A 16473-nucleotide genomic window follows, 5' to 3' on the forward strand; every position below is an offset into this window, starting at 1 on the left:
CTTCAGTTATGATTTTTTTGACGGCTTGTTGTTCTCTTACTACATTTTAAAAAATTTAGGAGAGTTACCTTTTTGGTTTTTTAATTGTGTAGGTAGTGACACCTATACACATCACTAGTGAATAGAGATAATTTCCTGGAATTTTAAAATGTTGTAAGTGTTGACTTGATCAAATAAAAATTCCTTTTCAGGTTTAAAAAAAGTGGGGGGCTAGAGTGAAAGCATAGCAGGCAGGGCATTTGTCTTGCACGCGGCCGACCAGGGTTTGATTCCCAGCATCCCATATGGTCCCCTGAACACCGCCAGGAGTTAATTCCTGAGTGCATGAGCCAGGAGTAGCCCCTATGCATCACCGGGTGTGACCCAAAAAGCCAAAAAATAAATTTAAGAGGGGGGCAGCAGGATGAAAAAAATCCTTTTTCAAAAATTATATCTTTTTCATTGCCATATAAATTTGAAATTAGTGCATAATTCTGTGCTAAAAATGTAAGATTTACACTAAATTGATAAATCTTACATAATTTAAACTTTAGTGAATAAATTAAGGAAGTCAGCCATGTCAAGAGAGGCTAACAAACATCCAAGAAATCAAAAAGATCCAAATTGTGTTTTTTGTTTTGTTTGTTTTTTTTGGGGGGGTTCACACCTGGCAATACATAGAGGTTACTCCTGGCTCTGCACTCAGGAATTACTCCTGGCGGTGTTCAGAGGACCATATGGGATGCTGGGAATCGAATCCGGGTCAGCCGCGTGCAAGGCAAACGCCCTACCCTCTGTGCTATCACTCCAGTCCTAAAAAGATCCAAATTGGAAAAGAAATCAAGCAATCACTATTTGCAGATGACATGGTATTATGTATAGAAAACCCTAGAGATTTCACTAAAAACTATTTGAAACAATCAACTCACACAGAAAAATGAAAGGATATATAAACAATACACAAAAATCAATATATAATACATTTGCATATACATATGATTAAGTGGAAAAGAAAATTAAAACTACCCCATTTAAAAAATTGTATTCAGGGTTGGTATTCAAGGTAAAGGGATATACATGATAACATTTTAGTACCTTTATTGCAAACCATAATGCCCAAAAGGACAGAGAGAGAGAGAGAGAGAGAGAGAGAGAGAGAGAGAGAGAGAGAGAGAGAGAGAATCTTTCACAGAGGCAGGCTGGGGGTGGGTGGGAGCAAAACTGGGGATATTGGTGGTGGGAAATATACACTGGTGAAGGGACAGTTGTTGAAACATTGTATGGTTGAAACCAAATTATGAACAACTTTGTAACTGTTTATTTCATGCTGATTCAATAAAAAAGGAAATAAAAAATTATTTAAAAATTTCAGGTATCGGGGCCGGAACGATAGTACAGCAGGGAGGGCATTTGCCTGACATGAGGCCGACCTGAATTCAATCCCCGACATCCCAAGAACCGCCAGAGTAATTCCTGAGTGCAGAGCCAGGAGGAGCCTCTGAGCATCACCGGGTGTGAACTCCCACTCCCCCCAAAAAAGCAAAAAAAAAAAAAATTTCAAGTGCCTACAAATCAACTTTTAAAATGGAAAGATGTATACTTTGAAAACTCTAGTTATTGTGAAAGAATTTGTGAAAGAAATAGAAGAGCACAACAGGAAATGGAAAAATATTCTGTGCTTATGCATTGGAAGAATTGACATTGTCAAAATGACCACCCTACTTAAATTGTTATACAGACACAATGTGTAATCAAGAGTACTAATTTACTTTTCAGCTTCTAAGGCCATCTTGCTCCTAAGGCTTAATACTGCATTCTTAAGTTTTGTTACTTTTCATCTTTTTCTATCAAGCTCTCTTCAAGTTTATTGATTCTTTGCTTGAACATCACTTTCAGATTGTTGAGCATTGTTATGATTGCTGTCCTGAAGTCTTCTTCAGGCAGATTTCAGAGGTCTGATGGGTTTTTGTTGTCTTCTGTGTTCTTTTGCTTTCCCACTGCGTTAGATTTATGAGGTTATACTGTAGCAGTGTTGTTTACTGTTGCTGCTTAAGTACAGATAGCATTCTTGGGTTTAAAGCTTGGAATAGTGAGGTGTGCTTAGATCCCATGTTATAATAGTGTTGTTGGTGTAGAGTAGGTCTGAGCTTCACTGTAGGACATTGGGGTCAGGACAGATGGGTAGAATTGAATTTCCTTATGTTGGTACCTGGCAAGTGTACCTCGGAGAGTTTTTTCTCTAGGAGCTCTGAAAAGTTAGTCTGAGTCTGACTTTTAAGAAGACACATTGAGGTACAGCCAGCATGCCTTCTCCAGATGGAGCCCCGGCGACACTGAGCTTCTACTAACATGGCTCTGGTATGCAGGACTGGATATCTCCAAACCTGGGGGTGGGGGAACTGGAGCAGGGCGGCGCCAGTCTAGCTTCCAATTTGCCTCGGCCGCCGGAAGTCATGCCCTTGACCAGCCCTTGGTGCCATCTTGCCATAATCAGCAGTGAAGAATCCAGGCCATTCCAGCAGCACCGCAGGCTGGAGAATGCTCCGAACCCCAGACCGGGCCAACAACACTGGGGTGCAAGACGGGGAAGGTACAGCCAGCACGCCTTCTCCAAATGGAGCCCCGACGACACTGAGCTTCTACTAACACGGCTCCGGTATGCAGGACTGGACATCTCCAAACCACGCGGTCGCTTATGCGACTGCGCAACCTATCCTGATATACAAAATATATGCTCTGGAATGGCTCCACCACCCCTGAGCGTCCATTATCCCAGAGGCACAGAAACCAATCTCAGAATGCAGCGGCTGCTGGCAGATTACTCCTGGACTCTGAACCAAGCTACGTCCCCGTGCAGCCCCGGGAGGGGAAGGGTTTCTGTCCCTCGGCCTTTCCCCCCCTGCAACAGCATGGCGACCGCCACCGTTCAGAATCAGTGGGACAGAGAGGTAGGAGTTTGCAGTGATGGGATGGGATGCATGGGGAATCTTGTGATGAGGGAGGCAGAACTGGCTCTGCCTCCTGCCCAAATGAGACCCCGAACGGTCGCCCATGGACAGCTCCTCTGCTCCTGAACAACCATGATCCCAGCGCCACAGAAACCAATCTCGGAATGCAGAGGCTGCTGGCAGGAATACCTCTGGACTTAATACTAGAATTCCAAATCTGGGCGGCCACTTTGCGACCGTGCAACATCATATGCTCTTTGTTACCAACAATAGAAAACATAAAATCTAATGATGTCATTTTGACAGGTCTGACTGTTGGGGATAAAACAACAAATAATGATAGTGAGTTTCCTGTCAAAAATTGAATGTAATCAAAGTAAGGAAAGAGTAAAATGAAAATCATCTGCCACACAGGCAGAGGGGGAGTGGGAGGCGGGGTATGCTGGGGTTATTAGTGGTGGAACATGTGCACTGGTGAAGGGATGGGTGTTTGAGCATAGTATGACTGAGACTCAATCCTAAAAGCCCTGTGACTATTCTCACGGTGACTCAATTAAAAAATTAAATTAAAAAAAAAGAAGACACAGTGATACTGTGATCAGGACAGGAGGACTTAAAGAATATTTTGATATATAATTACATTTGCTCTTATTTTCCATTTGTGTGGCATAATTTTCTCATTTTTAGTATTTCCTTAAAGCTGAAGTGAGTCTTCTGTAGATGTTATATTTTTGAGTATTTTAAATTTGTTCGAGCAGGCACCAGTAATGTCTCTCATTGAGAGACTTATTGTTACTGTTTTTGGCATATCCAATACGCACAGGTAGCTAGCCAGGCTCTGCCATGCAGGCTCCATTCTCTCGGTAGCTTGCTGGGCTCTCCGAGAGGGGCGGAGGAATCGAACACAGGTAGACCGCTTGAAAGGTGAATGCCCAACCGCTGTGCTATTGCTCCAGCCCAAGTATTTTAAATATTTTAATTTTTTTGTTTGTTTGTTTTTGGGTCACACCTGGTGATGCACAAGGGTTACTCTTGGCTTTGCACTCAGGAATTACTCCTGGCGGTGCTCAGGGGACCATATGGGATGCTGGGAATTGAACCCAGGTCAGCCGCGTGCAAGGCAAATGCCCTACCCGCTATGCTATCACTCCAGCCCCAAATATTTTAATTTTTACATTGATGTGGGGACACACAGAAGTGCAAAAAGGGAGTATGTGCTGCTAGCTTTGTAAATGAAAGTCCATGATTTGTAGTTCATGACTTGAGTCTTTCTTTAGTTTCTAATTAGGTATTTTATAAGGATTTATTTAATTATCATGTGTGTTAAGGTCTGGTGTTTGCAAGACCACACAAAGCAATGGGCTCTGCAGTATAAGATTTATTTAGCACAAGTCAAGCAAGTATGGAGTTTCGAAAGCTGACAGTCAGGGCCATGCCCTCTAGTGCGAGAGGGACCCCTCTGCTTCTTTCCAGGGTTCTTTTATACTCTAAAAACGCAAGGGGCTTTCCTGACCATCTTGTGCCACTGTCTGGTGACTTTTTTTTTTTAAGGTTTGGTGGTTATCTCTACTGACTTCAAGCACTGTATTACTGTCGTCCCATTGTTCATCAATTTGCTCAAGCGGGCACCAGTAACGATCTCCATTGTGAGACTTGTTACTGTTTTTGGCATATCGAATACACCACAAGTAGCTTGTCAGGCTCTACTGTGAGAGCAGGATACTCTCAGTAGCTTTCCCGGCTCTCCGAGAGGGACAGAGGAATCGAACCTGGGTCGGCCTCGTGCAAGGCAAATGCCCTACCCGCTGTGCTATCGCTCTGCTTTTTCAGCTGATCCCCATAAATGGGTGTTATTTGGTTCAACTGATGGTTACTGGCAAAAGCTGCGCTTTTCTGAGATGGCTGTGCTGATGCTGAGCAAGACTAACTATTGTAGGAGAAAAATAGGTATTTGCAATGTATATTTTGTTTGGATAATTTAGTCTTTTAAATTTTTCACAATTGTTGAGAAATAAGGATTTACTGGTGCTACTTTGTTGTTGCCTGATTGTTCTGAGTTCATTTTTACCTTTCTCCCTCTCTTACTGCCTTCCTCTGGTAAATTGATAATTTCTTGTGGTGGTATAATTGATTCCTTTATCTTTAGTATATAATATTGACTTTAATTTTTTTATGGTTACACTATGACTGACATAAACTTCTTATAACTGTAACAGTTTATTTTAAACTATGACAATCTAATTTCAATCATATACAACAATTCTACCTTTTGGGGTATGGGGAGAATAGTACTGTGGGTAAGGCACTTGCCTTGCACATGGCTGACTGGAACATCAGCAGTAATATCTGACTGCGGTGCCAAGAGTAATCCCTGAGCACTGCTGGGTGTAGCCCAAAATAAAACAAACACACAAATAAAATATTTCTACCCTTTTATTTACCATTTTTAAAATGGCATAGTTCTTTAAAATTTATTATTTGTATGTTTATATTTAGTTATAACACAATAATTTTATCCTCTCAATACTTGTTAAACACTTAGAATCCACTGTGGAGTCCCTATCTCCTAGCCAGCATCATCTAAGACTGAAATGATCCTTCCCCTCTTGTAGACAACTTTAGGGAAAATCTGGTTCTTATATGGAGAAATCAAAACTTTTAGGGTCATGAAATCAATGAAGAAAACAGTTAAAGTCACAAGGACATGAATCACTCTAGGAGTCCAATTAGAGTACTGAGTTTGCATGGAGAAGGAGAGAATCATTATGACTATATATTTTATCTAACTGGATAACATTAAGATTAACAAAGATCAAGAGGGGTGGTTGACAGCGAGATAATAATAACTTGTATTATGTCATAGGACTAAATTTAAGTTTTAAGAGAAAGATTCTCATCCAGTTTGTGAGAACTCAATTTGTTTTTTATCTTTATTTTTATTTTATTTTTATTTATTTATTTTTTAATTTTATTGAATCACCGTGAGATAGTTACAAGTTTTCATGTTTGGGTTACAATCTCACAATGATCAAACATCCATCCCTCCACCAGTGCACATTCCTCACCACCAATATCCCTGGTATACCCCCCTTTCCCTCCCTCCCCCTGCCTCCATGGCAGACAATATTCCCCGTACTCTCTCTCTACTTTTGGGCATTATGGCTTGCAGCACAGACCCTAAGAGGTCAGCATGAGAACTCAATTTGTAACGGAAGCATTCTGAAAAGTGAGGAAGGAGGCTATTAGAGGACTCTAGGGTCATGTGTGACTAAGGAACTGGGGAAAGGGACATAAGAAATACCCCTGGCCATCTCACTTACTTGGCTACTTTTCTCTTTGCACAGTGTTTGTCCAACAGGATGCTGTTCAACTTTACCTCATAGTGTGGAACCTAATAAAAGACCAAATCCCTGATGTGGACTTGGTAAGATCTAAGAACTAGGGAATTCAGAAGTTTAAGATGTTTTTCACTGGACTTAACTCAAGTAGAGAGGATTAAAAAAGAATCTACATAAAATGTTATCGCACTTTAGTATTACTTTTATTACTATTTGAAACCTTTTTTAATAGGACAAAGAGTGTTAGTGGCTTTTGTTCCTGGAGCCTAACCACACTTGGGTTTTGTTTTGTTTTTTTTTTGCCTTTGACCTGTGCTTTTTCTTTCCTCCTCTCTTTTGCAGGTAGAAAGTTTGCAGGCCCTGTACACAATTCGATTGAAGGAGTCTGTGGTTTGCTCTGAGTGTTCCATGGAGAGTAGCAGAGATAGTTGCATGTTGACCCTCCCCCTTTCTCTTTTTGACAAGGATTCAAAACCCATAAATACACTGGTAATTTCTTTTGTTGATTTTGTTGCTCCCATACCTCCGTAGGATCAATCTTACCTATATCCTTCAGTGTTTTTTTTTAATTTACCATGAAACTCTGTGTGTGTGTGTTTGTGTGTGTGTGTGTGTGTGTGTGTGTGTGTGAAGGGATGGGCGTTGGTATCCTTGGGATAAGGAAGGTGGATATATTGGTGATGGGTGTGGTGTTGGAATTCTGCACACAGGAAGCCATCATTAATAATTTTGTAAATTTATTTATGTACCTCAATCAATTTATTTATTTATGTACCTCAATCAATTTATTTATATAAAAAAATAAATTTATTTAAGTACCTCAATCAATAATTTTAAAAGGTGATTTCTGTTTGCTTTGTGTGACTCAAGCTATGTTCTCTCTTGATTTTGCAAAAAAGAATATTATCCATCCTACTTTTCCTTTACACCATTTCTTTAACAATTGCCCCTTCTTTTGTTTTCCAAATATCAGAAAGTACCTTTTTTATTTTTTTTATTTTATTTTTTTTTATTGAGTCACCATGTGGAAAGTTACAAAGTTTTCAGGTTTAAATCTCAGTTATACAATGCTCGAATACCCATCCCTTCACCAGTGCTCATATTCCACCACCAAGAATCCCAGTATAGCTCCACCCCGCCCCCTCACACCCCTAGCCCCCCCATGCCCCTAGCCCCCCCACCCTAAGCCCCCCCGCCTGTGTAACTAATAAATTTCACTTTACTTTCACTTTGATTGCATACAATATTTCAACAAAACTCACTATTATTGTTTGGAGAGTCTCTCCCCTAAAGTCAGACCTGCTGAAAAGGAAGCATTAGATAATTTGTTTTCCATTGCTGAGGATGAAGAGGTATGAGGTCGAGTGACCACACTTAGCGGCCTCTCAGTTTTGGGATTCTGTAATTTAGTATTTTAGTAACTAAGTCCAGAGAGATATCTGCCAGAAGTTGCATCATTGCCAACTTGTACTTCTCAGTTACATTATATTCCACATATGAGTGCAATCTTTCTATGTCTGTCTCTTTCTTTCTGACTCATTTCACTCAACATGATACAGAAAGTACTTTTTGAGAGCCTACTATGTGCCTCACACTAAGGGGACGTGCAAAGACTCAGAAGAACTTTAATTTCTACCTGTAGTTGGAAGGCTTTTACTGTTTTTTCAACCTTTCAACCTTTTTTCTATCTGAACATATCCCCATTATAACATTGTTTCATTTTTGTGGCATAACTTGCTTAGTTTCATGCCATGTCTCATGCCAAGGTCCACAATTTATGAAAATTTTCACCTAGGAATATCTTAGGGCCCACAGTGGGTCATATAGTTCCCATCCTTTCATCTGCTATACATGGGAAATACAAATCCTGATATTTCCTTTTCCCTTGGACAGGAAGATGCTCTTCAGTATTTCTTCCATCCTAAGGAGTTATCAAGCCAAAACAAGTGCTTATGCGTTACCTGTGAGAAGAAAACTGCTGGGAAACAGGTACTGATTTCAGAAACCTAGTTATTGGTTCACCTTAGTGGACTTTATGAATCTTCAGAGAGCCCCTGAATATACCTCTTAATGATTGAGACTAGTACTTACGGTCCTGGGGCTTCTAATCCCCAGAGCTGGGATGTTCTTTTTGGATTATATTTTGGATTTGGTCTTTGAGCCATTCCCAGAGGTAATTGGAGAAGTGTGTATGTAGTCTGTACTGATTTTTAAAGCCTGGGCTTCTGCATGTAAAGCATGTTCTACAGTCTTTAAGACTTATCTTTGGTCCTCCTTGAAGTCTTTTCTTGGAATGTGAGGCACACTCAGAGATGCTTGGGTTTTTTCCTGGCACTCTTCAAAATACCTTGTGGGGTTGGAGATAGAACCAGGAGCTCCTATTTGCAAGGTATTGTTCCATTCACTTGATATATCTCCCTCCCCAACCCCTTAACCTTTTAAGGTAAAGAAAAAAAGGCCTAAGAGAGGGGGACAGAGGTTTTCCCTTAGACTAGCTTCTTAGGGCTGCTTTTGTCTTCTAAGGGAGAGTTCCGTAGGTTCAGCAATGAGGGCCCTTTGAATTATATTATTCTTATTTCTGGGAAAGAACATACCATTAGACCAAGTATTTCCATGAATTAATCCATTCCAAGTGCCAAGGTCTCTATATCCAGAGTGATTTTCTCTTTTAGGTCTTCAAGGTAACCCATTTGCCCCAAACCTTGACAATTCATCTTAAGCGCTTCTCCATCAAGAATTCGAAGACAGAAAAAATTTGCCACTCACTCTACTTCCCTCAGAGTTTGGATTTAAATCAGGTCCTCCTGACTGAGCCAGACCTCTGCAGTGCTGAGGAATATGTGAGATATTCTTTCCTGACTCATTATAGTTAAAAGCATCACATTCTTTCCCTTTTTTCCTTATCTTAACCCTAAGTATCTTGAAGTATCCCATCATTAATTAGCACTGCATTTGGGGGTTTCTGTCTGTGTCATTTTCTCATCTCAGAAATATCCTCTACTACCCATACTTGAAATACACAAAAGGGAAAACGCTGATCAACAATTTTGTGTGATGCATAAAGGGCCACCATAAGAAGTTACTTTTTAAAATAATATTTTAATGATCAAAACTGTGGTATATAAAAAATTGAGTCATGATAGACCTCAGAATCTTTCCTACCATAGGGGCTGAAGGGATCGTACAGTGGGCAGGGCATTTGCCTTGTATATGGCCAGCCTAGATTTGGTCCCCAGCATTCCATATAGTCCCCTGAATCACACCTGGAGCAATTCCCAGATACAGACCTCTAAGCACTGCCTTGTTTAGTCCAAAAACAAAAAAGAATCTTTTCAACTATGACATAGCTTCTTTCCCACTGTGGCATATTCATTCTCTACAGTTTTTTATTCTTTAATTTTTTTCTTATTTCTACTCACACAGTCTACTTGATGAAATTATTTAATATTTCTTTTTCTGCTTGAAATATTTATTATGGAAAAAGATTGAGCTTACTCCTCACTGAATCTCCAAGACTATCAAGTTGCTTCAGTTATCAAAGCTCACGGCCAGTCTTGCATTACTTACATTTTTGCCCTCTTTCCCTGGCCTTTTAGGTGGATTATTTTAAGTGTATTATGTTGAAGTAAATCCCATATATAATACCCCTTCATAAGTGTTGACTTCAGGCAAAATCAATCAATCATCCCAATAACAAATTGAGGTTTTTTTTGGAAACAACACAAAAATAAAACACGTGTTTCTGAAGATACACCTATGTTCATTTCTTCAAATCTCTGGCTAATTGTCCGACATCTGAAGGACTTCTAAGTCTCTCTGATGGAAAAAACATCACTTTGTGTAGGAGATGCAAGTAATCTGCAACTAATGTGCTTATGTACTCATGCACATACATTTTTTGTGGACTAGTAATCCCATTTAAATAGGGTTTATGCATGTTGATGTTTATAAATCACCTTATTTTTCCCAAAGAATAAATACTATTTTCTAGAAGTAACCAATTCATTTTATAATGCTTAATATCATCTAATATCCTATCAATATTCAGATTTCCCTGACTATCCTATAATTTTGTTTTATCTAGATCTAAACAAGATTTTTATTTGAAATTTTTTGTTTTCTCCTCCCCATCTCTCTTTTTAGCTAGGTTAAATTTATTCATATTTCCCATACTTTTTTTCCTTGATATTTGTTAGTTGAAATTTTATATATACATATTATAAAGATATGGGAAATATGTACAAGACATGTTGGTACTGGTACCAGGCTGGTTGGTACTATTTCTTTTCACTAGACCTGGAAATTGTCTTGCATTAAAAGAATCCAGCATTAGTGAAGCTAGGAGAGAACATGTACAGAATGATTTATCTCATATATGGAACATAAAGAAACAGCAAATGGCCAAAGGTAACAGAACCTGAGGGCCAGTCAACAGATTTGAAGGGGAGACCAGTGGGAAAGAAGGATGGAAGATGGAAGAGATGAACTGAGATAATGGTGGAGGGAAGTAGACACTCTAGTGGAGGGATAGTGTTGGGATGTTTCATGCATTAAATTCTATATTTAACATTATTGAAGATTATAGTACCTCAAAGTAAAAAACACAGCATAAAGCCCCTAATGGAAAATAGGACAATTTTAAAATCTTTTGATGACTTAACTTTCTTTGTACTTACACTCTTGCCCCTCCTCATTGATTCTGTCTTAAAGGGACAGTTTTGATATACTGAGAAAAGTAGAGTAGTATTTATTCTATAAATAGAATTTATGTCCAATGTGGAGGCCCTTCTCACATCAAAATTATCTCTCTATTGCTATTATTCATTTTCACAGAGAATTATTTCTTATCTTGACTTTCCAAGCTTTGAGTGAGTAGAATGACTTACTGCAAAATATAAGGGATACATTTTGGGGTTTTCCTGACCTGATTTCTTTGTAGTTATTCTATGCTGTTAATCCGCTTCTGCTATTGGTCCTACTATCCTTAATATTTCTTTCTTAAAGTTATTCTCTTCAATGCTGAAGTCTTTCTTACCCATATTTTTTGTTGGTATTTAGCCTGTGGTAGAGCTTGGCAAGATACCTGTGGTGTATTCGATATGACATAAACAGTAACAACAAGTCTCATGTTACTTGTGGAGACATTACTGGTGCCTGCTCAACCAACTCAATGAGCAACGGGACAACAGCGCTACAGTGCTATTTAGCCTGTGCTCACCCGCTGACTGAGGCACACAGAGACAGGATAGATTTTTTGAGATTTATTCACACCGCAAAACACACTCATACAAGGGACTCAGCTCTGAGGGTTCCAATATAGGACCACTACCTGGGCTTGAACCCTCATTGCCCTCAGGTAGAGGTTTTTAAGCCATATGCCCCTCCTGCCTACATGCCTGGATGCCCCTTGCCAGGTGCATTCAAGCAGCCTTGAGCAAGCAAGTGGAGGTACAGAAGCAAAATCTCAAAAGTGGAAAGCAAACAAGCAAAGATTCAGAGACAAGCAAGATACATGTTCAAAGGACATGATATGAAGAGCAAGCACCTAGTACCTGATATTTTCTTAATATGCTGTCCTCTATTATGCTGCTAACCTTTGCATATACGTGTTCAAGTATAGCATATCTTATAAGTTGTTTATCAGTTTTTTTTAATCTTTTAAAACCAATTTGAGCATATTTTCTCTGGGAAGCCTTCACTAGTAGCTCATTGTTTCCTCAGCTGATTGCTTCATATCAAAACTTTTGGTAAAAGTTGAGTCTTCCCTATTAGTATATGTAATGTGTATTATTATGGCTTATTAGCTAGAAATTCTTTTATATTTATTAAGGCACTGTTACTTACAATGTTATTTATGTGAGTATCAGGCACATAATGTTTCAATCCCAGTCCCCCAATTGATTGACTGTGTCCCCCTTCTCTTCTCCAATGTCCCCAGTTTTCCTCTCATCCCCCATTCTGCCTCTATGGCCGGAACTTTTTCCTTTTAGGCACTATGGTTTACAGTATTGTTGCAGATATGGATTATGCCTAAAACATTACCATGTTCCATCACCCCCTCCTCCTCCAGAGTGACCACTTCCCTCAGCCATTGCCATAGTGTTCCCCCACCCTCCCCATCCTGTTTGCTGTCCCTGTCCCCAGTGGCATGCCTCCTACTGAAGACCAGGTCTCGTGTTCTTGTTTCTATTGCTTTTGGACATTTGTTACTCCCCTTTCTTTTCATCCTGAATATGAGAGAGATCATTCTGTGTCTCTCCTTCTCTAGGCCAAGGGCTGTTTTTCAGTCCTCTAGAAATACCAATGTGGCTAAGAGTAGGCTGTAAATAATTTCTTGATGAACTGATGGTTTCTTCTTTAGAAAATGAAGTATAATAAATGAATCATTTAGTTTCTCATGTCCTTACAGCTTGAAGGACAATATGAACTCTTTGCTGTGATTGCACATGTGGGAATGGCTGATTTTGGTCATTACTGTGCCTATATACGGAATTCTGTGGATGGAAAATGGTTCTGCTTCAATGATTCAAATGTTTGTTGGGTAAGGAACAACTTACCAAATGACCTATAAACTCAATTAATTTCTGAGTCCAGGATTAGATAGGTTCCCAAAGTCAAAACACATTGTGATTCTGTTCTTGGTATTTTTTGTTTTGTTTTTCTGCTTAAAATTCCTCCTATGTAAGTCTGCTTAGCTAGTTGTCTAGATTTCTGGTATTCTAGGTTCATTACTCAGCAATTTTATTCTATGAGAAATTTATGAAAATCAAGAATTAGAATATAAAGGTTAGAACTCTAGAGCTAAGTTCAAACAGAAAGTTTTAGCAAAAGTTAAGTTTAAACTTTAAAAGAGAAATTATACATCTTACTACAAAATGATCTGGAGAATTACTAGGTATGGGTTTTAGTTAAGGAATGAGTGATAACAAATGGTGGCATCCTTGAAGTTGTACTCTCTGATTGCTTAGCAAAATACTAATTGGATGCATAATTTGATTTATGTTCTTATAGGTTTCCTGGGAAGACATCCGCTGCACTTTTGGAGATCATAACTACCGCTGGTAAGAGAAGTGTAAAAATCTGATGTTCTTACACGGAGTTTTTGTTGAACTTAACTATCACTAATATTAGGAAAACTCCACAGTGACTGTTCAGTCTTATCTTTCAATCTATTTCAATGCATCCCCTCCGCCAAAAAGAAAAAAAAAACCAACTGGACTTCAACAGTATTAATGTGCAAGTAGCTTTTCCGCTTTCTTTGGTACAATGACGGGCATTTAGTAAATACCAATAAGTATATTTAAAACCAGTAAAGAAAACTACAGTAGGGTAAAATGAATGAGAAAAAGCTCAATGAAGAGAAGAAAGAAAGGCTCTTAAAATTTTCCAGGTGGGGCCTCTAGGAATGACATTTTGCATGAAAAGTAGTATTTGAAAATAATATTTGAGATTATTTTAACTGAGAAGAAAGACTGATGATTTAAAAATTACATGATGTATTAGGTAAAATTTAGGCTTAAAACCTTCTTCTATCCTTGATCTTTTAATCTTTCTCTTCTTTTTATTCTAAACATCTCCCACAGCTGCCACTTTCTGGTTGTCTGTGATTCCCTCAGTTCTAAGATCAGGGTTTGGCAAATTTTCTTTTCAAATGGATAGCAAGTAAATATTTTAGGCATTGTGAGCTTTGGGGAAACCGCTTAGCAGAACAGGTAACACATGAATGAATCAGCATGGCTGTTCTGTCTCCCCATTTGTTAACATCTATCTACTTATTTATAATTATTAAATTGTTGTTTTATTTTTAAACAATTTCAATAATTTATTGTTTTAATAATAATTGCTAAATTATTATTGTTTTAAATAAAATAATTATTATTTTGACACACTTGAGAACCATTCAGTGCTGTGGATTATGTCCAGGGTGCTCCAGCTATTTGAATCATCTGTCTACATATTAATTTGGAGGCCATTCCTAGCAGTGATGGAGGCCACCAAATAGTTTTAGGGAGGGGGCTATGTGGTACAGGGATTGAATTTCCAGCTTTGTGCATGTCAGACTACTTTCCAGTTCCTCAGCTACTAGTTTAAATGTTAATATAGTAATTCAAGTTGTTTTACCAGATTATACACTTTTTATCCTGAGATGAAGATTTGATCTAACAACTCAGAAAATTTTAAATTTGTTCTATGATGAATTAAGGTCTAATTTTAATTTAAATATGAGTAATTTCTACTATACTGTTGTAATTTTTCCTTCTAGGAGAGAAACTGCATATCTTCTGGTTTACATGAAGACTGAATCCTAATGAATGTACCCTAGACCTTGAAATATCAACAGTGTGTAATTTTTATTTCTATTCCTGAATCTGTTGGCACTTTTATGAGACTTTTCAGTGAAAAGATGACTATTAATTATCTTATTTATAATCAAATCTTATAATTAAATCTTATTTATAATCAAAGGTAAATACCAAAATATTTAGCAGTAGGACTGCAAAGGTTACTGCAGGTCAGAATGATAAATATTTCCACCACTGGTTTCTGACTGACCAGTGGTCTTAGTATTTCCAGTTATATAAAGTATCAGTCCTTTAGTTGAGTTGAGATAATCCAGATACTTGTAAATAGGAGACAGTGAGAGGCATTCAGTAGATGAAGTACAGTTAGATATGTTCAACTGTTTCAAAAACTCAAGTGTTTATAATTGTTGCTCATTTATTTGGCAGATGTGCATTCATTATTTACTCCCCATAAAATACTGCAAAGGCACAAAATTAATAAAGTTCTTTCTCTTAAAAGGAGTTTTCATTTTAATGGGTTGTACGTAAGGAATTTGACACTGGTGATGGGTGTGGCATTGGAATTATGTGCATCATTAACTGTTTTATAAATTATAGAATCTCAATAAAAAACTTTTAACACTGAACATTTGTGAAATAGGAATTCAAAGGAAAACTAAATCAGTTCTTCCTTATAGGAGAACAAAAAAGATAAAGTGGAAAATATTTCACTTTAGGAAAAGGCATATTCAATGGTATGGTTGAAAAAGGTAAGGTTCAAGGTTATCTATGAACTTAACTACCTCCACCAGGTAGCCAAGCAGTTAACAGAATGGATATATATAGAAGACAGGTGAAGCTAATCATGTAGATCTTGAACTAAGTTTGATCTAAATTCAAAGTTCTTTAACAGAGTTAAGAGCTTTGGATTAAAGTTAATAATTATTAATGGGTAATTATTGGATTGGAGCGATAGCACAGCAGGTAGGGCATTTGCCTTGCATGCGGCCTACCGGGGTTCGATTCCTCCGTCCATCTGGGAGTGCCCAGCAAGCTACTAAGAGTATCTCGCCCCCCACGGCGGAGCCTGGTAAGCTACCCCTGACAAAAACAGTAACAACAAGTCTCACAATGGAGACATTACTGGTGCCCACTCGAACAAACTGATGAGCAACAGGATTACAGTGATACAGTTAAGTAATTATTATTTTTAATATATTATATATAATATAAATAATTATTATAAAATAATAATAATTAACCAAGAACTGCTGAAGAGGTAAAAAAAAGTGGTATTTTAGTACTATAAATATGCTAGGTGCTAATAACAGGAATTAGGGATGGGGTGGTAGGGTGAACAGAAAGACTTTCAGAGGCACTCAACCCAATTTGAAAGAAGAACCTATGTGGACAGTGAGAAAAGAGGAGTCCAGAGAGATTCTAATATTATTGTGGAAGTTGGTAGGTGATAGCATCTTCATGTTAAATACATTTATACACTTACATTTAAATATATGTGCATTTGTACATTTATGACTCATTAAAAAATCTCATACATTATGGGACCAGGAAGTAAGGACACAATGGGTAAGGATGCTGCCTTGCATGCAGTTGACCTGGGTTTGATCCAGGGCACCAGAACCTCAACAGAAGTGATCCTTGAGCCATGAGCCAGAAGTAAGCCTAGGTTGTCACCAACCAGCACAGTCCCACCCTCCTATATATATGTGTGTATATATATATATATAACATATATACATATGTTTTTATGCCTATTGAATGAAAGATTTGGAGCTTCCAGTATAACTACATTCTCTACATTCTCTGTAATTTTTCTTATATTGCAACATATTGAATCTGCTATTGAAATTAATGGGGAATGAGCTAAAGCTTAGGCACACTGATATTATATGTAGTTGCTTGAAC

At 38.2% G+C, this 16473-nt stretch overlaps 1 protein-coding gene across 2 annotated transcripts in view; it reads left to right on the forward strand.

Annotated features, from left to right (window-relative positions):
- USP18 (ubiquitin specific peptidase 18) overlaps positions 1-15051 on the forward strand; it is a 45685-nt gene extending 30634 nt beyond the window's left edge. For both annotated transcript variants that reach the window (XM_055127947.1, XM_055127948.1), the window contains exons 5-11: positions 6272-6351; positions 6608-6754; positions 8159-8254; positions 8938-9105; positions 12675-12806; positions 13277-13326; positions 14529-15051. In XM_055127947.1, the coding sequence (XP_054983922.1) occupies positions 6272-6351; positions 6608-6754; positions 8159-8254; positions 8938-9105; positions 12675-12806; positions 13277-13326; positions 14529-14574 (719 nt within the window). In that variant the 3' untranslated portion in view covers positions 14575-15051. The remainder of the gene's footprint in view (positions 1-6271; positions 6352-6607; positions 6755-8158; positions 8255-8937; positions 9106-12674; positions 12807-13276; positions 13327-14528) is intronic.
- Positions 15052-16473: the final 1422 nt, after the last annotated feature.

This window comes from Sorex araneus, chromosome 2, assembly GCF_027595985.1.
Source record: "Sorex araneus isolate mSorAra2 chromosome 2, mSorAra2.pri, whole genome shotgun sequence".
Lineage (NCBI taxonomy): Eukaryota > Metazoa > Chordata > Mammalia > Eulipotyphla > Soricidae > Sorex > Sorex araneus.